This window comes from Peromyscus leucopus, chromosome 2, assembly GCF_004664715.2.
Source record: "Peromyscus leucopus breed LL Stock chromosome 2, UCI_PerLeu_2.1, whole genome shotgun sequence".
Lineage (NCBI taxonomy): Eukaryota > Metazoa > Chordata > Mammalia > Rodentia > Cricetidae > Peromyscus > Peromyscus leucopus.
Window position 1 is genome coordinate 31804482 of NC_051064.1, and position 23134 is coordinate 31827615.

The following is a 23134-nucleotide window of genomic DNA, read 5'->3' on the forward strand; positions in this document are numbered from 1 at the left end:
AACTTGTTTTCAGACAGTAATGGAAGCATCTTTAAGTGAGGAGCAGCCTCTCTTTGTCCTTTTGACCTAGTCTCAAGTCTAGATGCTTATGTAAATTAGGCAGCTAGAAATTGGAATGGGAACCCTCATTTCCAGATTTTTAGCTTTTGTACTTGGTCTTACAGGAACTATAGAATGCTGGCAATATTTTTGTTCATGTCTTATGTATGCAGCCTTAATCTTTTGCATAAAATGTATGAAAAGTATACCTAAAATCTTAATGGAAGTACAAGTTTCTTACAGATTTTGCCTTAGTGGATCATAGGTAGAAGCAAAATGAGATTAATGTGGTAGAACAGTGTTTTCCTTACTATGCATTATTAAGTGATTGTAGTTTGATATTAACCTTTAAACTTTAATTTTTAGTAATTATTATTTTAAGTTAAACATGAAGATGATACTTGAAAGAAACAAGTGGCTGATGTAAGTGTTCTATATCTATAGGCAGATCAGAACAGGGTGAAGACTACTCTTAAACAGTTTCAACTACTGATGGCTGCAGTTTTAAAAATGCCATTTTATGGAAGCACCAGCAAAAACTTTTCTACTCACCAGCTTCAATTATAGGTGACTGTCAAGGCAGCTTTAACTTGAATAAGCTTTAAAGCAAATACTCATTATTCTATTGTATAGATTGCACAGGGCAATTTCCATGAATTATAATATACTTTAATCATAGTCCCTCCTTTATCTACTTGACTTCCCTCTGAGCTTTTAAGCTGAACTTTCTCCCACATGTATTCACTCCTTTGGAAACTGAAGTTCTCAAGATGCTCAGATTGATTATGTGTTAAACAGTGACATTACCATGTAGAGGATTCTATGTATAATTTTGGATGGAGTTGTTTTTATTATTTTTTTTTTATTTAATGAATCTTCATTTTACTGTTTATAGTCTTAGGAAGTAGTAAGTGATGTTAAACTGAAGTTCCACTTTTCAGATAAAGGCTTACCAGTTTATACGTAAGGAAACAGAAAAGAAGTATTTATGATTGCTTTAGTTTGTTCACTTTTAAAAACATTTCAGAATAGTTGGCATGGTGATGTAATCCCATTACTTGAGAGGTAGTGACAGGACCAGCTCCTGAGGTCTCTCTCCATTGTGTAACAGTCAGTGCCAGCTTGGGCTTTACATACAACCTTGTCTCGGCACACCCTCCCCCTAACCCCCAAAACAAAACACCTAACTGGAAAAAAAGGAAATTAATCCTGTTATGTTTGCTGAGTCAGATTTTCTTTTGATTTAACTTTTGTGTCTAAATACATTCTCTAAGTAGAAATGAGTTTTCTGTTTTTTTAAACAACTAAAAATAATGTTATAGCAATCTAGCACGAGAAAGCATTATATACATTTGATAGTTGTATTGAAGACTGTATGAGTATTTTGTTTCAGTTCTTTTGTACTCTTGGAACAGCTAAATTTAATTATTTGTAGTTGACTTTTTCTTGTGACTTTAAAGTTTTTAGTGGTTGGTAGAAACAAGTCTGATATGCATTGTGTTGTGACAGACTGTAGAGGATACCCAGTTACAGATTCCTTAAGGAAAATTAATAATCTGGGAAAAGTAGCACACACCTTTAATTCCAGCACTGCAGAGGCAAAAGCAGGAGAATCTTTAAATTCAAGAATAGTTGGGTACTACATAGAGAGACTCTGTATCCAAAACAACAAGAAGAAAACACAACCTTCATAGGGAACTTCTTAGATGAGAGTAAGAGAATGTAGAGCACAAAACCTGTTCGGCTCCATTTCCGACAGTGAAGAGATCTTGCATCATCCACTGCAATCAAGTATTACCTTTGTGAGGATAATGGACACACAGGGTGTGTAGTAGTAACTTTAGAAAATAACAAGTTCTAGATCTCAGTATCAGCTGCCAATTATAGCAAGCACTGAGAAAGCCCTTGCCTCCAGCCCTTTTCTTGGGAGGTCTCTCCAGCCAGCCACCATCATGTGTAAAAAGAGTGTAGTGTGAAAAGCATGAAGTTTGCTGGAACTTTTAACAACACATCTGAGAACCATCAGATTTTGAATCAATAAGTTAAGATTTGGGTAAAGCTTCAAACTTTAATTGCATGTGTATTTCCCCTCCCTTCTCAGGAAGTGGAAGCAGGAGAATCACAAGTTAGAGACTAGCCTGGACTACATAGTGACTTGAGTAAGCTAGTTAGCAAAACAGTGCGCTGGAGGTGCAGAGCACTGACTAGGGCAAGGTCTGGTTCCAGCTTCAGCACTGCAGAGCAGCACCACCACCCTTTAAACCTGGGGATATGTGGGTATGTGATTATTTTGACCATAGTGTCCTGCCAAAAAACTGTCTTTAGAGACCTATAGGTTTCAGCCTGTCAATCTCTCTTCACTTCTGCACTCGATCTCTCTTCCCCATCACAGAAACAGGTGAATTCCACTCCTCCCTATTACTACATGGAAGCAACGTAAACAGGTTTCCATTCAACTTGAAAATCCAGCTGTACATGGTTGCATACTTCTTATATTCATTTAATGCTACTTGATAGATAAGTAAACAAATTAGAACTCTGGGAGCACACCATTAAAATTGTAAAAATGCTGCTACAATTACAGGACCTTTTGGAATAAATCATGGAATTGAACTTCATTCAGATGTGGTGGAATATGCCAAGGAAAAACTGGAGAGCTTCATCAAAAATAGCGATAGCTTTGATAAGTAAGTATTTATACCTGTAGTTTTGATGTGAGAGAAATTAATAAATATGTGTAGTATGCCTGTTTTTCAATGATATCAGCTTATTGATTCTGGTTAAGTGGATACAGCAGAAATCTTTGTGCTATGTAATGAGAAAGAAATAGGAAAGTTACCATGTAATTTTTTATTAAATTATAGCTAGATAATATGTGGTTACTGACCTTTTACTTATTAAATGTCTCATGGGTATCTTCTGGAGAGAAAACACAATGTTTATGCTCACAGTACTTTGCTGTAACTGATTTTAAACCTTTTGCATAGTGTAGTTTACCAGTCTGTCCTCTGTTTGTACCTTAATTTGTATGTCAGCATATAAGGGTCCTTCTTGACAGTATTCAGTTACTTCATAATATATTTAGTAGAAATACATCTGTGTGAGTCACTGTGGCATCATGTTTGAGAAAGCCATTTTATTGAGCTGCTTACTTTGAACCCCGGCTTCCCTTCCCACGACATATTACCTAGGTGTTGATACTTGGCCAGCAGTGAAAGTGAATTTGAATTGTAATCATGTTGAAATTCTGCCTTGACAATTTTATGGAACTAGGGCTCTTTTGCTTGAATTAAAATAAAGCCCATGAATTGAAATACCTATTACTTGTAGGGCTTTTTGGCATGCCATTTTTTCTTTATAACTGTCTCATAGTTTCCAATAGAGAAAGTTTTACAAAGGATGAGAAGCACAAACTTAGAGTATAGTCACTATACAACAAGATTTCAATGTAAAAACTGACCCAGAATTCAAACTTGGCTTATTGGCAGGGGCCTCTCACTCACCACTAGCCCTGGCTGTAACTGCCAGCGTGAAAAACCATGTATGTGTGTGTGATGGGGCAGCACTTCTGGGCCACCACAAGAGGCGTCATCTCAAGAGAGCACACCTAGAGGAGAGTTCTAGAAGCCAAGCACACCCTGAATGTCTCCGAGGGAGTGTCTTTTCCATTTCTGCCCTTCCTTTGCTTCTCTTCCTCCTCTCCTTGCCCTTTCAGTGTTGCCTTCTTTCTCCACTGTCTGTCCCGGTGTGAATGATGCTTGAACTGGTTGAAGAATACAAAACAGACTCCATAGCAAAATCCTCAGCTCCTGGAGTCCATGTGGGCGAGCTTTTGTGCAACACAGATGTGGCTGTAGCCAGGTTATTCAGCACTTGTGCAACAGGTGTGACTATACTCGGATTATTCAGCACTTCAGGTGGGATTGAGGGTGTGCAGATGCTCAGGTTTTATTTTTTACTGTAATAAACACAATAGATTTAAGTCAGCTAGTTAAATTAGCAGTTTGCTGAACAACTTGTCTCTTTTTTAGATTTATTTTACGTGTATGAGTGGTTTGCCTACATATCTGTGTGTGCACTACATGCATGCCTGGTTCACATAGAGTTCAGGAGAGGGTGTCAGATCCCTTGGCACTGGAGTTATAGATAGTTGTGAGGTGTGCCATGTGGGTGCTGGGAATCCAACCCCAAGAGCAGCAAGTGCACTAAATCACTGAGCTATCTCTCCAACTCCTGAACTGCTTTTCTTATGAACAATTAACACTTAATTCATACTGTTCAACCATTTTCAATTGCCTAATGCATTTATTCTAAAAAAGAAACACATTTAACAGAAATTAAAGTTTTTAGCCCATTATTTAATAAGAAATTGCAATTAAACTTTAGAGTCTGTTTGTGTCTTCCTTGTTTTCCTTCTGTCTAATTACTAATGTGGTTGCTGTGTCTTGAGATGTGGGCAAGATTAATTTTTATTTAGTTATTTGGATTTTTTTGTATTGTTTAATTGCCTGTAAAATATGTGTTTTAATATTGAAACTTAATCTTGCCATAACTTTTTGAATACATTTTTGCTTAGAAAATATAAAGGTAATATCAACAAAGGCTCAAAATCTACAGCAAGATTTATCACATATTATTAATACATTTCATCTATTGATTCATGAAGGTTCAGTTTCTGGTCATTAATCAGAACAGACTTAGGGAAAACTTGAGTCATCAAACAAGTGATTCTAGATAACAGTAAAATATACTATGATTTCAATGATTTTTTTATATAGTTTGTTAATTCATAACAAATAAGTTTGAAGCCTATTTAAATGTCTCATTTATTATTTAGTGGTGTGTGTGTATGTGTAGTATATGTACTTGTTCATGTGAGTGTGGGCATGGAGGTATATATGCTTGTGTTGTAGAGGCCAGAGGTTGATATGGGATCTCTTTCCTCTATCACTCCTTATCTGTGTGTTTTAGATAGGACCTCTCACCACTCAAGTTGAAGCTCATTTACTTAACTAAGTGCCTGCTGCCATGCCAGGCTTTTTATTTACATGGTTCTGGGGGTGCAAACTCTGGTCCTCACTTGCATGGCAGGCATCTTATCCACTGGGATACCTCTTCAGCCCTTCTCTCTCAAAAAAATTTTTTTGTTGTTACTGTTATACCTGTTTTTAAATAATTCCTGAAATGATGATCCATAACATTCAGTGAAGAGTTACCTAAATGTTTAGTATAGTTAACTAGGTGTTTAGCATATATTTTGGAAACATTTTTATGTTTATCTATTCAAAAGAAGACAGTTGAGGCAATTTAATTTGACTCCTGAGGTATTGGTATGTAGTCAGGTTTTTGTTGCTGTGGTAAACACCATGACCAAAACCAGCCTGGGGAGGGGTTTATTTCTGCTCTCAGTTCATCATTGAAGGTAGTCAGGCAGGAACTGAAGGAGAGGCCATGGAGGAGGGCCACTTCTTGACTTGTTCCCCGTGGCTTGCTCAGCTTTCTTTCTTTCTTTCTTTCTTTCTTTCTTTCTTTCTTTCTTTCTTTCTTTCTTTCTTTCTTTCTTTCTTTCTTTCTTTCTTTCTTTCTTTCTTTCTTTCTTTCTTTCTTTCTTTCTTTCTTTCTTTCTTTCTTTCTTTCTTTCTTTCTTCCTTCCTTCCTTCCTTCCTTCCTTCCTTCCTTCCTTCCTTCCTTCCTTCCTTCCTTCCTTCCTTCCTTCTTTTCTTTCCTTCTTTCTTTCTTTCTTTCTTTCTTTCTTTCTTTCTTTCTTTCTTTCTTTCTTTCTTTCTTTCTTTCTTTCTTTCTCTCTCTCTCTCTCTCTCATTCATTCATTCATTCATTCATTCATTCATTCATTATGTATATAGTATTCTGCCTGCATGTGTCCTTGTGGTTGTTGGGAATTGAACTCCGAACCTCTGGAGGACCTTTGGAAGAACAGTCTGTGCTCTTAACCACTGAGCCCTCTCTCCAGCCCTCAGCCTGCTTTCTTATACAGCCTAGGACCACCAGCTTAGGAGTGGCATTTCCCACAGTTGTAGGCTGGGCCCTCACACATCAATCATAAATCAAGAAATTGCCCTACAGACTTGCCTACAGGTCAGTCTGCTGGAGACATATTTTTCGGTTGAGGTTCCCTTTTCCCAGATGACTCTAACTTGTGTCAAGTTGACAAACTGATCAGAACAGGTATGAAATATTACTAATTGTTCAGTATCTCACATCACAAATGGGTCTTGTATTGAAAGAATTGCTAGTACTTCATTTTGCATAAAGTAACAATTGGTAGAAAGTTAAGTAATCAAAGTTGATTGGTTATTCATTGGGCTAGTGCTTATTCTTTTTATATTATTGATTTTGCTAACCAGTTAGAAGATAAAATAATTTTCTTCCTGTCATTTGTATTTTGATGATCTTTTAATTTTTTTTTTGTGTGTGTGTGTGTGTGTGTGTGTGTGTCTGGGATATTATTCCTACTTTCTTTGAATTAAAAAAATTAAAACATGCTATAAAATGTATAGTTTCTCTTCTAAGCAGTTTCATATTTGTGTATAGGGTTATGAAGAAATATATATTAATTAGTAACATGTTAGATATCAAGGAAAATGGGTCATTAATTTTGTATTGGTATCTTACCATCTCTAGAATTTAGCATGGAGAAAACAAATATTTAAAATTCAGTTCTGTTTTTCTTCATCCAGGGAGTCCAGAGCCCTCCCATTAGTTCCTTCCTTCAAAAATATCTCCATGTTGTGTTTGTTTCATGCTACACTTTGAAGATTTTCTTACATGTATCTGCTGGAGGTCAGGGTGAACTCTCATATGTGAGAGGGTGAGAGATCTATATAACTAATCAGTGTTAGAATATGTAATGCATGATGTAGAAATACAAATATGTGTGTTTGTATGTGTGGTGTCTACAAACTTGGGTCTTGTGTCTTAAATCATATTTGTTCTTTGAATAAAAGAGTTCTTAATGTATATCTGTTGAACTATGTCAGCACTGCATGAACAGGTTCATGGTTCAAAGCAGCTTCTCAGAACTTATTATAGTTGGACATGGGAAGCTAGAATGAAGGATTTATTCCTTAGTGATGGTGTTCACTGAATTTCCTTATGAACTGCTATGATTTCAAAGGTCTTCCTAAACAAAAATGACCAGATGATTTTTTAGGATTCCTGGGCTAAATGGTCTCTGATGGCAGCCAGTTATTTTGACCCCTTCAGGAAAAGGTGACTCTACTATCAAGAAAACAAATAGACTTGGCATGTTATAGTTTCAGTGCCCTACTGTTGCTAGTTTATTAACCTGTAATAGTCTTCACACACCACAAAATATCATTTTTATTTTATTAAACATTTTTATTACATCTATTTACAGGTGTTAATTCTTACCCACTACGTGGGTCCTGGGAATCAAACTCAAGTTGTCAGATTTTGCAGTGAACAACTTTACTCATGGAGCCAGAAGTTCATTTGACAGTCCCAAAAGATCATTTTTTAGAAGTTCACTCTAATCTCGACTAGTGTTGGGGCCTTCTTTTACTGAGGTTTTTGAGAAGATTGGGTGTTTAGTTGTGGGGTGTCTGTGCAGACACCAGGGCCAGCAGAGTAATGATCTGTGTGAGGCAAGAAAGAAATCAGGTTCAGCACGACTCAGTAGCTGGTAATGGGTCAAACTTTTAGAGGCTGACACCAGGTGGCTTATTTTAGGCACATTTAAACTCATTACAACTTTGGGGAAAAAAAGTTTCCTGATGATAATTAATTCAATCTCATGTGTGCAATAAAGCTTAAGACATGTTTACATTGAAACTCCTTACAAAGTACAAGTGACCTTTTGACCGAGAAACGATGCTCAACATAAGTGTCTAGAGAGAATGACTGAAATAAATAGAAGTCTGGGGGAGCCAAGTAAGGCCTGGCCCTACAGATAGTACAGACCACCAGGCTATTAACTACATCCACTCCCAGTTTTCAGGGCTGAAAACACATATTCACCTCTTCAGTTGAAGAGACAACCTGTGTGTTTCCCTAGTGTTTGTCTGTGAGCAAAAGGACCTCATGCTCTCTACATTTTGTCAACAAGAGAGGGAGGAAGTTAAGGGAGTAAAATTACCTTAATTCGGTATTTATGTAGTAAACAAAATACATCTCTCCAGCTGTGAGTACTTGGATGAGTATCTTAAAGAAGCTTGAATTATAAACTTTGACCTCATGGAAGAGTTTGTCATTAATAAAATGTTTACTTATAGTTGTATGTATGGATTTACTTAGTATATATGTGCATGTACAGTTGATTTGACTCTTCAGAATTATACTTCATAAAGTTCCTGTAAGGTTAGTAGGTTGTATTTCTCTCAGGATGACTAGAGAGAGGATTTTGGAAATGTTCTTTTATCTGTAGCCAAATGAACAGAGTCTGCATATTCTTCCTACAGAGAGTAATGGATCCTTATTTCTATGTAATTGGGCACATAAATGGGTCATAAGAGATGAAAACAGTAGTGGGTGGTCAGATCACTAAGTCTTTTGTCTTAGACCAGTGGTTCTCAATCTGTGGGTGACCCCTGGGCATTGAACAGCCCTTTCATAGGGGTCACATATCAGATATCCTGTATATCATATGTTTACATTACTACTCATAACAGTAGAAAAAACAGTTACGAAGTAGCAATGAAAATAATTTTATGGTCACTACAACATGTGAAACTATGTATTAAAGGGTCGAAACGTTAGGGAGGTTGAGAATCACTGTCTTAGACTCTGGCCAATTAAAATGCATTGCTTTTTTTTTTTCTTCCTAGAAATAAGCTGCTACCAATAAATTATAGCCTAGCATCTTAGCCCTGGTTTCAAACTGTAAAACAGCACTGTAATATGTATCATGTGTATCCTTTAGATAAGAATCAGGCAATACTGCTGATGTGATTACACACACTGTACAGGACAGGACACTTGGCTTTATTGGAGGGGAAGATGAATGAAAGGCAATGCTTTCTTCATCTTTTATAGTTTTCAAAAGTATATCTGATGCATGGCAACAACAATATCCTGGTTTTACTTAAAATTAATTAAAGGTTTATTTTTCACAAGTGATTTATATTTGAAAATTAAGTGCTTCAGTATACAGTTTAGTTTTTATCACTGGAGTAGTCTCATGTCTTTCTTAAGAGAATTGTATTGACGTCATTTTGCTTTTGTAGTTCATTATACTCAGTGTTTCTCAATACTCTTTAGATGTTTGTATATCTTACTAATAGTGTTCAGAAATAGTCTTATACAAATTATTGCAAGTTATAAGCAGTTTTTTTTTTGTTGTTGTTTCGTTTTGTTTTGTTTTTGAGGATTGAAGCCATGCTAGATCATTCTACCACTACTACATCCTCAGCCCCTTTAAAATATGCTTTTGAGCTGATCATGATGAGGCATACCTGTAATCCCAGCACTTGGGAAACTAAGGCAGGAGAGTCACTGAGTGTTCCAAGCTAGTCTACAGAGTCAAACCTTGTCTCAGAAACATTAATTTCTTTTTTAATTTCCTCCCTCCCTCCCTCCTTCCCTCCCTCCCTCTGTCCCTCACTCCCTCCCTCCTTCCCTCCCTCCCTTCCTCCCGACCTCCCTTCTTTCAGATGTGTGCATGTGTGTACGCATGTGCGCGTACATGTCAGGAACTTGTTAAGTTGCTCAGATAGGTTTCAAATTTGTGATCCTCCTGTCTCAGCTTTGAGAGTGCTGGGATTGTAGATATGAACCACCACACCTTGCTAGACAAAAAAATTCTAACATGATAAATAATCAAATGCTAGGAGAGGGTTCTTGAAAATAGTAAAAGGGCCATTAATTATATATGTTAACATCTCTGTGGAGAAATGTAATGGCTTTAAATGACTTAGCTGTCAGGTTTTCTAGAAAACATTTAGCAACCGTTTCAGTACTTTGGTTTCTACAATGCTTTTATTCAATGCAAGCAAATATACCACTGTATTTACTTTCAATGCTTTGCTTCAAATAATGCCTGAATTGTTCTAAGATAAATTTGGTGCAGTTGGAAGGGAAAACATTTGAAAAGGTAAAGTTTTTGTTTTCGAATTTTCATTCACCAATTTAGTTACTGATTATAAGGTATTTGAATGGTTTATTTGGAGGTCAAGAGTTTAATAACTTTTGTTGCTTTTACTCCAGCAGAAATGTTTAAAGTTTTGTCTTATTTTTAATAAAATGGCCATAGCTCTTAAGACTCAAACTGTATTTTAAATGAAATGTTTTAAGAAAAAGATTTTGTGATTCATTTGTCAGGTTGTTTTGGATGAGGTATAAGAATGAGGTAGGACTCTTTCCCAGGTCCTTGAAATTCCTTTCTTCCATTGGAATAATTGTCTACAATTTCAATGACAGTGTCCTCTGGCACCTAATAAACTAGGTGTACAATTGCCAGCCCCCACTTGACAGTGTATTGAAGGGGAATGTTGTTTTTTCTGCTCTCAGTCAGCTCCTAGACCTAGACTATCCGTCTAAGAGGGAAGCTACAGGGCAAGGCTAGGTCACCCTGCTCTCCTAGCTGCTTTTCAAAAGAATTATATGGGCAAGTTGGCAAGGTCCGGGCTGTGATCGAAGTCATCTATCCGTCTGAGATGAAGATAGTCCAGCATGCACCCATAAAGAAAGCCACTGCTGAGGTAAGTGACTGGAATCCTCGCCTCAGCCAAAATGTCTGTATGTTCTACATTCTTCCATAAATGGTTTTCTGTGCACAGCTTAGTAAGAGTTAAGTGAAATGTGATCCAATGTGGGAGTCTCACAAGAGTCATTGTATTTTCAGGTTCATTGGTAATAAGCCTCATGTGAATGAACTTGTGGTATTTTACACGCTTCAAGACTTTTTCCCCCTATATATAGATAACTGGTAGTATAGCTTTTATTTGGTAGTATGCTTCCAGAAAGTGAATTTGAGAGGTTCTATTTTGAATTTTTTAAATTAAAAATGTCTGCTAATTTTAATTTAGATACAACATTTTAAGAAACATCTAATTTTAATGTAAGAACTAGGGAAAGAACACCTGAGCCATTCTTAAATATAATCATATATTTATCATTTTGGTAGATTGGTTAACATTTCTCAGATTTCATTTGATGTGTGATTTGTATGAATAAATGGAATTTGGATTTCCTTTTTCATTATATTTTAACCTGAATTACACATGTAATTTATTGGTACTGATAGTGCCATTTTATACACAGAAGTTCCAGACAGTTTATCACTGCAGTCTTCTAGATTACACAGAAATTATTGTGTAAGGTTTAAAGTGTGCTTTGTCTCTGTGTGTTTAAAGAAACAGTGTGGCACAACTTTTGGAATAGTCAAGAACTAAGAATTGTTTTTCTTGTTTTCTACTCTTCTTGGAAGAATCAATAGGAGTTATAATTTACTGGTCAGTAACAGATAACACTGTTAGCTTTCCCCATCTGTGTCTTGATTCAGTTATTTAGTTATTTCCTTGTGCATATTAGTGAACATATCTATAAATATATGTCACCATTTAACAAGGATATTTTAAATGATTTTGGAAAAAATGTCAGCCATGGAATCTTATTCATTCTCCAGCAGACAGGTATGAATTTATTTCATGGATGCTATTGTAAAGGTATTGTGATATTACTAAGGCATTTCCCATTCTCAACTGCATGCTACTCAGAAGCACCTGTAGTTAGTTGCTTTGTTCGAAAATTAATCTCTATCCATATGTAAGGCTTTACAATTTTAACAGTAAGCAATTTTAAAGTTTTTTTCCTAACCAATTGTGAAAAATTTATGTATTATAAGTAGCAAAGATTAAGTCATAATTAATGGTTGAATAGGGAATACTTTTGGGAGAAATTTTTTTCTGGTTTTCTTTTTTATTTATTGGTGGTGACTTCTTATATATTTGACTTACAAATTCTTTATGTTTATGTTTTTATTGTCAACATCTCATAGTTTTAGATATATCTCTTTTATGATTTTTTTTTTTTTTGGTTTTTGAGATAGAGTTTCATTGTATAGCTTTAGTGCCTGTCATGGATCTCACTCTGTAGACCAGGCTGGCCTTGAACTCACATAGATCTGCCTGGCTCTGCCTCCAAATGTGTGCGCCACCACTGCCCGGCTATAATTTTTATTACTAGAAACAGTACAATACTTTTGGGATTTAAATTTATTTTTCTGAATATGTTTTTATTTATTTTGCTGTGGGTGGGGCACAGACTTGGAGGTTAGAGAACAGCGAGAACAGCTTGTGGGACTCCGTACTGTCTTTCACCAGAACCCACGGCCTCTCGTCGTCAGGCTTGTCAGCACGTGCCTTTACCCTCTGAGCCATTTTACCAGCCCTGGAATATTTTCTAATTCAAGTAGGCTTTCAAATTTAAGTGTTCCTTTTAAGGAAGTTAGTATGTTAAATTATAGTAAGTGAGTGAGTTAGGAGTCTATATTCCATTTGTATTAGTGGACATCAGAGATTGAATCTTTCTTCTAAACAAATGCTTTTATCCACACTTTGAGGTAAATAGACTTCGTCATATCTCCATCAGAAGGGAAAACATTCAGGTTATTGCTAGAATAGTGAGCATGGTTTTAAATACTCAGTTATATGACATTAAAGCCAAACGTTATCTTGATTTTTCATATGTTGGGGCAATATACATGGCAATATACTACTGTTACTAGTTAGTGTCATGATCTGTGAACCATTTCATCACTATGGATTAATTGGGCATTTACCAACCAGTGTCATGATCTGAACCATTACATCAGTATAGAGGGCAGTGGGCATTTACCAACCAGCATCATGATCTGAACCATTATATCACTATGAAGTGCTGTGGGCATATATTTTTCCTGTAACTATTTCTAGGCAAATTTTTCTTCAGATCTTGAGATTTTTTTTTTTTTTTTTTTTTTTTTTTTTTGGTTTTTCGAGACAGGGTTTCTCTGTGTAGCTTTGCGCCTTTCCTGGAACTCACTTGGTAGCCCAGGCTGGCCTCGAACTCACAGAGATCCGCCTGGCTCTGCCTCCCGAGTGCTGGGATTAAAGGCGTGCGCCACCACCGCCCGGCAGATCTTGAGATTTTTGCTATCATCATATTTAGTCTGTAATTTGAGATCTTATTCAAAGTTGGTGGTTAGAAAAGGTATTATAAAGCATTTATATTTTTTACATGTTTCCCTTAGTGGAATAAATGCATTTGGGGGGTTGTAATAGGTGATAGAGATGCAGTTAAATTTAGACATATTCGGGGATGACAAAAGCAAGAAAAAAAAAAAAAAAAAAAAAAAAAAACCAACCAAACAAAAAACAACCAAAAACCAGGAAAATATTGCAAAGGGAAAACATTATGTTAAGGAGAAAGTTCTTGCACCACTTTTCTGCCTGAGACAAGCAAATGGCCAGTTGTGTATTTTGTCCTTTGATGTGACTGTGTGAACAGTGTTTATTGGTATGCAATGTAAAAGAGTTATTTGAATAATTTACTTTTTTGTACAAAGTCTTTGAAAATTTATATGAATTTTATTCATGGAGTGCAACTCATATTGGACTAACCACATTTGAAGGGCTCAGTGTCTGTGTGGTTAATGACTACCATCTTGGATAGTGTGGCTCTAGACAGTCCAGTCTGACCTTTCAGATCACAGCTTTTAGTTTTACAGAAGCTTCTGATCTCCAGGTCTGTCTGTTGCATTTCACCTTCATACTTAAGGAGTCATATTCTTCTCTTCTAAATGCTAACACACTTACCACAATGTAAATTATACTGCAGTGAGTGGAATTATTTAGTGTTTGTCCATTCGCTTGTGTTTGCAGTGAGCATCCAGAGCTGAAGTTAGATTCTACTTAACTAGATGAACAGGAACCACTTTCTTTGGGGGAACTTGTGCAGAGGTACACACTCAATTTTAAAATAAGGCACAAAATTCTTGAATAATTTTCTGTGGTTTTAATTGTAAGTTGCTCACTTCTAGTGGTGTTTTTACTTAGGTATTAGTTCTGTAAGATTGCCCTGTATTTTGGGTAGTAGGAGCCTTTCAAAATTGTTAATGTTTTTAGTTGATTTAATAGATTTGTAAAAGAAGTTTAATAATTCAAAATCTTCTGATTTTTTGAAGATTCTGTGCATCTATAAATTGTAAGATTAATATAAGTTACTATTTAAAATGAGTTTTTATAAGAATTATGTTTTTTCCAGATAGAACTTACTGAGAATAACTTTTTTAAAAGAGGACTTATTGTAAATTTAATAAAAATAATTAAACCCAGGTGTTTCACAAAATAATTACTTAAAATCAAAAACTTACATTTTGGGACTGAAGCTCACTGGTTAAGATCTTGTTGCTCTTGGAGAGGACCCAGGCTTGATTCCCAGCACCCACATGGCTGGTCACAGCTATCTGTAACTCCAGTTCCAGGAAATCCAGATGCCTTCTTTGGCCTTCATAGGCACCAGGCATGCATGTGGTACATAGACATATATTCAGGCAAAACACCTATACACATACAATAATAAAATAAACAAATCTAAAAAGAAAATACATTTTGTTCCTATCTTGAATAATCAGAGGTTGGGCTATAGTCTTATCTCTGAGAGAAACTAAATATCCATGACATAGGTAAGCTAATACTTTTATAGATTAGGATTTCATTGTGTAGCTGATATTTTAAGTGTAACGTGAAAGTGTAGTAGACATTCATTAATAGAAGATGGCCAGTGAGGGGAATGTAGAGCAAAGGAACAGCACACACAGACACAGGAATACTTCATCATGGTTCTCACATGAAATTAGAGGCAAGTAATTCAGCAAAGTGTGTACAGGTTGCGGCTGGACTAGAAACCTGTTTGTGTTGTAACAACACAAGCTGCCTTGGTGGGGCCTCCTGGTTCATCAAGACATGGCAGACAGCATCTCATGTTGAGCATTATTTGGGGATATTGTACAACATGTTTGGAGTGATCTTGCTTTGTAACAACTGATTAGTGCTATGAGTCCTAACCTACCCCTGTGACTCGACAATTAATCCCTTTGAGATGGTTTGTTTCCTCATGATCTAGATACCTCCTACTAGGGATCCCTTCTTAAAGATTTTACTGCCTCTCAACATTGCCATACTTGGGTCAAGCTTATAGCATATAGATTCTTTGAGGGAAACACTCATAGCAACCCCTTGTTCTCTGCAGGAGGACAAAATGATGGAAGGGAGTTCTGGAAATGTAAACACTGAGGTGGTATTTACAGTAAATTAATGGATATGCTTGGCTCAGTGTGAAGGTGTGGAGATGAGAGTACAGTGTGTATTGTTTTTAACTCCTACCTTCCAGCTCTTTCAACCCCTCCCTACTTTCAGGGCACAAGACTGGTGAACTCCTTTAAATGTATGTCCATTGATGTATCTCTGTTGTAATAAATTTTAATGAGAATTTAAGATGAAGGAAGTTCACAATTAATTATATTATAAACTAAAATTAGTTCTGATTGAAATCATTTGGTCATCTTCTAGTGTATGCCATGTTCCTACTGTAAATTATTTCATTTGTAAACAAGGACTTAATCTTATGATTTTATTACTATCAACTTAAAAGGTTAAGAAGTTTGAAAAGATTGGACGTGGTTGGAAATGGGGACTCACACCTATAGTTAAAGCATTTTAGATGCTGAAGCAGGATTTCATGGTATTTGAGATCACCTTGGGCTATACAGTGAGTTCAGGGTCTAAGGAGAAAAATGATTGCATTTGCATTGAGGTTTTAATTTTATGTTGTGTAATAGTGTATTTTTCACTTTGTTGACAGAATTTAAGAAGCAAAGTTAAAGCCTGTGTAATGTAGTTTATTGATATATGAAATTACCATATTGTAACCATGAGTACTTGGTTGGATGAACCTTGAAACTACTCCTCTTGTGTTGCTTAAGAAAACCATAGGGGCCAAAGCTACAGTTAAGAAAGCACTACTCATTTGATTCTGTCCCAGTCTTGTAAGTTGCCCGGCCACAGTTTTTATTAAAGGTACCCTAATCTTAGTGGTTGTAAGGGCAGTGGCCAGTTGATTGGTATCTCTTGGCCAAAGCTGTGCTACTGTTTCTGTCAGCAACAGTGTCAAGCAGAGAGGAGTCCTTGAAGAGCTCTCCTGCTTGCTGCTGGCCCCAAATATCTGGAAAGTGTAGAAAGTGAAGCCTTTTCCTATTGTTGACTTTCATCTTCAAACATCGTTATGGGGGCTTCTCAAGATTATCATTTGATGAGCTTTTTATTATATTCATTTCTATGCCCTAATCAAGGTTTCAGCATCTCCCAGAATAGGTTAATGCTTTTTGTGTTGTATCACAGATAACAAAACAATATACTTGATCAGTGTTAAATTCTACACATATTTTTTATAAAATTTCCTAATTGAATTTTATCTTTAAAATCAATTTTGGTAGCCTTGTTGTTCAAGGACAGTGTTATGGTGATTTGTCATTGAGCTAACTTTTTGTTTAAACTAGTTAAAATGTTTGTTTTCTCACACAGATTTGAATTCTGTGAACCTGCATTTGTGGTGGGTAATTGCCTTCAGATAGCTTCTGACAGTCATCAGTATGATCGAATTTACTGTGGAGCTGGAGTCCAGAAAGATCATGAAAACTACATGAAGATCTTGCTCAAAGTTGGGGGAATTCTGGTCATGCCTATAGAGGATCAGGTACCTTCTCTGTCCCCCATTTGTTACAAGAGAGCCCACATAGTTGTGGGATTGGGATTACTGTTCTGTCATAGGGAAAGACACATTGTAACTTTTGAAGCAGAAATAAGTCTTTATAGATATACATATGTACATAGAAAGAAGCGTGAAAGAGATCCTTCAGTATTTCAAAGTGAAGCAGAGCTAGAGAGGAAGTGTGATTGAGAGACTAGAGCCCATTTGACCAGTCAGCTCACCCAGGTGGTCAGGTAGCTGTCCCTGGGTTCCTCACCTGGAAGGAATTCAGTCTCATGTTCAGAAGTCTGGTTTGTGACTGACTGACTTCAAGTGCTTAGCTTCATAAATAAAACGAGATTTAAAAAAAAAAAAAAATCTTCATTGAGGGGCTGAAAAGATGGCTCAGTAGATAGCTTGCCTCTCAGGTGAGGCTGCAAGTTCCACCTCTAGCAACACACACACACACACACACACACACACACACACACACACACACATACACACATACACACACACACAACAAGCAACACACACACACACACATGCACGTGGCATTTATAGTAAAAGAAAAAAATGTACCTACCTGGCCCAGTGTGAAGTTGTGGCAGTGAGAGTACAGTGTGCACGGTTTTTAATACACATGCACACATACAATTTCCTTGATTTATTTGAATACTTCTGAGGTTTACACTTAAAATTACTCACTTGTTTGATTTTCTTTAATAATGTGTTTGAAGGTCTGTTTTTCCTGTGTCAGAATTTTGTTCTATATCTCAAGATAGCCTGTAATTTAGGACTTTGCTGTCTTAGCACATGCGTGCTGGGATTATAGGCATTCTAAGACTATAGATGTTTGTTGAATTGATACATTTCCTTTTTGTGATTACTTAAAAACATTATTTATTATGTACATGTTTGGAGGTCAAAGGACAACTTGTAGGAGTTAGTTTCTCCTGCCATGTGGGTCTCTGGGATGAAACCCAGGTGTCAGGTTTGGTAGCAATCATATTTATCAGCCAAACCATCTCTTTGGCCCTGACTGTATTTGTTTGTGGTATAAAATTAGGTTAGAATTAAAATCTGTTTTATCACTGTTAGAGAAGAGTGTAAAGTGAGTTCACTGGTATAGTAATGAAAATACATTCTTGTTAACAGTCAGTGTTCTAAACAAATGATTAGACCTATTTCAGTTGTTTATTTAGGGAGGCAGTGTTGTGTACAGATCTCTAGTGGTACCTGTAGAAGCTGTCAGACAGACTCAACTTGGTTGTATTTGGGTATTCCTTTTGCACTCAGGTTTCTACCTTGGGATTAGAGACATGGCTCGCTTGTTAAGAATGATTGTGCAATCACGAGGATCAAAGTTAGGATCCTAGCACTCAAGTGCAAGGTGGTTGTCTTTCAAATGCTTGTAACTCCAGCTTTCTCCTTTGGCTTCCACATGTGTGCATATGCACATATGCTCATGCAGAATCCCCTTCCTTCCCAGGCCACACATATATAAATCCTTTTTAAAAATTCATCTTAGGTGTCATATATACATAAATTTATTCTTTGTGAATTTCAAACATACAAACTATATTTTGATCATATTCACCATCTACTACTCCCTCTATAACTTCTAGATTCTCCTTCTGTGTCTCCCTCCTAACTTCATGTCCTTTAAAAAAAAAAAAAAATTGAAGAGTCCAGTTAGTGTTGCTCATATACAATGGGCCATCCATTCAAGCATGATCAACCTAACAACTCCATCCCTAAAGAAAACTGACGTTTCCCTTTTTTAGCAGCCATCACCTGTCAATAGTTACCTCAGCTATGGGTGGGTCCCCATGAGGGCCTCTCCCCAATGCTAGAATGTTGACCTGCAGCTGACTGCCATGAATCCAAGGGTGCCATGGTCCTGTCATGTCCAGAAAACACTATTTTGTAGCAATATCCCATGACCTCTGAGTCTTACAGTTCCTCTGCCCTCTTATCTGTGATGGTCCCTGAGCCATGGGAGTGTGGGAAAGTGTGATATAAATGTCCCATTTATGTCTGAGTACTCTACAGACACTTATTCTTTGGAGTTTGATAAATTGTGTGTGAGTCTCTGATAAGGACTGTTCCATTATCATAAGTGACTCATGATGGACAGTTCAATACTATGTCCATTTAGTTAAATAATAGTAGTAAGTTCAGACTAAAAGTACCAGGCATGCATTTCCTGTGGAGTGGGTAGCAGATTCCTTGTATTATAATACATATTTAAATGGAACTAACTTCATGGCATATAATGTTATCTTCTCATTGGCAATCATTCTGAATGTTTGACATTAAGGTAATGGCATTGCTTCTTTCTTGTTTTATTCCAAATAGTTGACACAGATTATGCGGACTGGACAAAACACTTGGGAAAGTAAAAATATCCTTGCTGTTTCCTTTGCACCACTTGTACAACCTAGTAAGAATGATAATGGCACACCGGATTCTGTGGGACTCCGTAAGTAGATCCTTGAATGCAAGGAATGAATTGTCTCTGATAGTATCTCACTCATGTTTTGGATTTAGTGGGTCATATAACTATAATGAGTTAAATACAGCAGTAATGCAGTGAGTGGATTGATTCTTCAGATTAAAAAAAAGTTTTTATATTGTATGAGACACTGTGACCTCCTTTCTGGAAATAAGAAATGGATCATACCAACTGTGAACTTACTAGTTTGTGATGTACCATCTAAGGGTGGTAGGAAGGAAGGCGTGTCTGCTGGGGCAAAATGATGATTTGAATGTAATCTAGGAACCTACTTAATCAAAATTTTGTTGCAGCATCTTTTCTTCATTTTGCTTGTTTTTTGAGTCAGGTTCTCCTGTTTACTGTAAAATCAAGGATAGAGTGCTGGAACTGTAGGCAAGTTCACTACACTGAGTGACAGCATTTTTCAGAGATAGTGACTATAAAGGTGTTAGGAATGAAGAGCCTGAGAGGTTCAATATCAGGAGCATATTTGAGGGCTGTGGAGGATGGATTATCACCAGGAAATGGGGAAGTAGACTAGTTAATGTCAAGGTGGTGTGGATAGATTTATTTGAAGAAATAGATTAAATCACCGAAGGAGAGTGGAAATAGATGGGTTTGAGTTGGACCTGTGGCCCACCAATTTAGAGATAAAACATGAAGACTCAGTGGTTAAGAAGGAATCTAAGTGTATGGGATGTTGGATACCAAGAAAATAGTCTCAAGGAGAGTGTGGTGAGCATCTGACCTGGACACAGAAGGCCTTGAAATAGAAAGAGGGAGACTGTTGCTAACAAGCTTGAATGTCATGGCTTTGTTAAACCCTTAAGTAGGATTCTTCATTACAGATGGACCTCTGATTTAATTTGCTTTTATTTCATAGAAGTGTGGCTTTATACAGAAAGTTCATTTTATTGTCAGTATTTATTTGATTAGCCATCTGATATTTGAACTTCTTGAAATGGTTTTAAAAATTATGGAGTATATTTCTAAAGTGCTTGACTTAGGGTGTAGCCTGTAATAATGGTTAGTAAAAAACAGTGTTGGGAATCTTGGGAAATTCATTAAGTCTTATCATTTGAGTGATAGACTTCTGAGGTCAGATAGCTTAATGGTTGCTGTGTCAGACTGATTACCAAGCAGGGTCATTGAGAAAGAGAAGCTTAGATTTGCATAGTTCTGTTAGACATCCACCCAGTTACAGGAGGCATGCACATGGGTGAGCAGAGACTAGCTGTTGTGTAAGCATTTTGTGGCAGCGTCAGAGACATAGGTGGCCAGCAGTTTTTTATTGTTGTTGTTGTTGTTTAACACAGTCAAACCTCAAACTCTTCTCTGCCTGGGAAATTTGAGAGAGAAGATACAGAGACCTTGAAGGTTTCTTTACCTGGACCCTGGAGAGTGCTAGGGAGACATGGTGACTACTTTTAAGGATTTATAAAGTCCATCCATTTTGACTCCTATGTTTTTTTGTTTTTGTTTTTGTTTGGTTTGGTTTTGGTTTTTTGAGACTGGGTTTCTCTGTGTAGCTTTGCGCCTTTCCTGGAACTCACTTGGTAGCCCAGGCTGGCCTTGAACTCACAGAGATCCGCCTGGCTCTGGGATTAAAGGCATGCGCCACCACCGCCCAGCGACTCCTATGTTTTTATTTTCATCTCCTTTAGAAAGAGATTAAGCTCTCAGTTCTGAAAATTTTTGAAATTTTCATAATTTAGAAACTGTTCTTAACCAACTTTCAAACAATCTGTTTATTGACTGTATACTTCTGGTAATAACAAAGTACAAGAGACAAAGCATATTAAAAATATCCACATACAACAGGAAAACTAAAAATAAGAATGGTTAAAGAAAAAAGGAGACTCATTCTGTTAGAAATTCATTCACATCCTTCCAGACTACTTAAAGCAAGAATATGTGCTGGTTTTCCAGCACCACAATCAAATGAGTGTGGATTCCTTGTACCTGTTTTATGGTTGTTTGATGAAGTCTGCATACACATGCCATTGTGTACTAACTGAACTTACTTAAATTACTAGCTAACAGAAGAATAACAACATAAAACTGTTTTATTTTTGACACTTTAGTTTATCATATCCCAATGGAAAGTAATAGAAACCTCTGTGGTACATGGTGCCTGTGGTAGTGTCCTTATGCATGCGCAGCATGTGTGTAAGCACATTTCTTTCTATTAGGCTCTGCAGGTTTGTGCAGTAGCCAGTGGAAGTGCTTTATTCTTGAAAGCTTCGCAGTTGTAGCAATAGCTATTTTCTTTTTTATCTGACACTTCCTTTAAGTTAGCTTTTATGAGTTTTAGCTGTAAATAATGATTACATGCTAATGTAACTGATGATTGGCATGGACAGTGTGCAAGGTATCTGTTTCCATTCCCCTACACAAGAAATAGACACAGCAAATAAGACTGTTGGCTATTGAATATTTGCTTGAGTATATATGAATAGAAACTAGAAATAAACTCAGCAGGAGCCAGCAAAGGCTCAATGGCTACAGGTATTTGCAGAACAAGGCTAAATATGACCTGAATATCATCCCAGGAACCCACAGAGGAGGTGAAAACCAACTCCTGAAAGCTATTCTCTGATCTCCATACATATGCTGTGGCATGTGTGTGTCCAGATGCAAACACACACACACACACACACACACACACACACACACACACACACATTATCATTCTGCATACTAGAAGACAGACAGATAAACACTTAGTGAAATAGGATCAGTTGGAATGTAGAGGCCCAAGTTAAAACAATCTATCTTCCTCCTGAAACACATTTTCAATAGAAATAATTTTCGTGGGAAAAGGGGCAGGGTTTATGGAATTGGATTGGCATGAAAAGATAAATGTTAATCTTAGGCCCAGGGCACTTTTTTTGGTATTAATTATTTCCATATATAAACAGCAGTCTCCAAAGCAGGTTGAGAGTTGCTACCCCTAAACAAAACTTTGTATAATAATCAACGATAAAAAAGTTTTAAAAATTGCTATTTGCAGCCGGGCGTTGGTGGCGCACGCCTTTAATCCCAGCACTCGGGAGGCAGAGCCAGGCAGATCTCTGTGAGTTCGAGGCCAGCCTGGGCTACCAAGTGAGCTCCAGGAGAGGCGCAAGGCTACACAGAGAAACCCTGTCTCGAAAAAACCAAAAAAAAAAAAAAAAAAAATTGCTATTTGCTAAAATTCCTTGAAAGAATGGAGAATAAGTGCAAGTTTCCGTTTCTACTAAAATAAATCACAGTATCTCTTTGTTCATAGAATATTATCCTGATAATTACAGAGAATTAAAATAGACTAGAACACTGGTCCCCAAACCCCCTAAAAGCAATATGTGTGTAAACCCTGTGCCAAATGGCTCTTTTAACAGTAAAACTGCTCATACTCAGTAGCTTATTAAAATGAAGTTATAATTTTTCCTTTGATTTATCACATTTTTATTTGACTTAAAATCATATTTCTTTCCATGGTTTTATGTGTATGTTGTTTATATGCATATAAAACCATAGAAATATGATTTAAAATTTCAAAAAGAAGGGTATAATTAAGTTCAGGCAGGAGCAGAGACTACATAATAAATTATAAAATTTTATCACATTGGTTTCTATGGAATTAATATTTTAAAAATATTTTTATTTAATATTTGAAGTTAGGGTTTTGTTTGTTTGTTTGTTTGTTTAGGGAAACCAAAATGTTTTTGTATGGTTCAACCTAAATAAATCAATTTTCTCAATCTTTCACTTTTTGCTGTTTTAATTGTTTATTTTTATGAGACAGGGTGTCACTCTCTAGGTCTGACTGTAAAGAAATAGATTATTTTTTTAAAAAAAGAAATGTTGCTGTAAGCCACATGAGAATGTAATGGAACTAAACTATTGTCA

The 23134-nt window shown here is 36.6% G+C and overlaps 1 protein-coding gene across 2 annotated transcripts in view; it reads left to right on the forward strand.

Annotated features, from left to right (window-relative positions):
• Positions 1-23134, forward strand: part of Pcmtd1 (protein-L-isoaspartate (D-aspartate) O-methyltransferase domain containing 1) — a 91814-nt gene that overhangs the window by 62922 nt on the left and 5758 nt on the right. Inside the window, exons 2-5 of one of the 2 annotated variants that reach the window (XM_028855156.2) lie at positions 2624-2726; positions 10525-10715; positions 16578-16749; positions 19105-19228. In XM_028855156.2, the coding sequence (XP_028710989.1) occupies positions 16696-16749; positions 19105-19228 (178 nt within the window). In that variant the 5' untranslated portion in view covers positions 2624-2726; positions 10525-10715; positions 16578-16695. The remainder of the gene's footprint in view (positions 1-2623; positions 2727-10524; positions 10716-16577; positions 16750-19104; positions 19229-23134) is intronic. The other variant, XM_028855155.2, reaches the window with a different exon arrangement.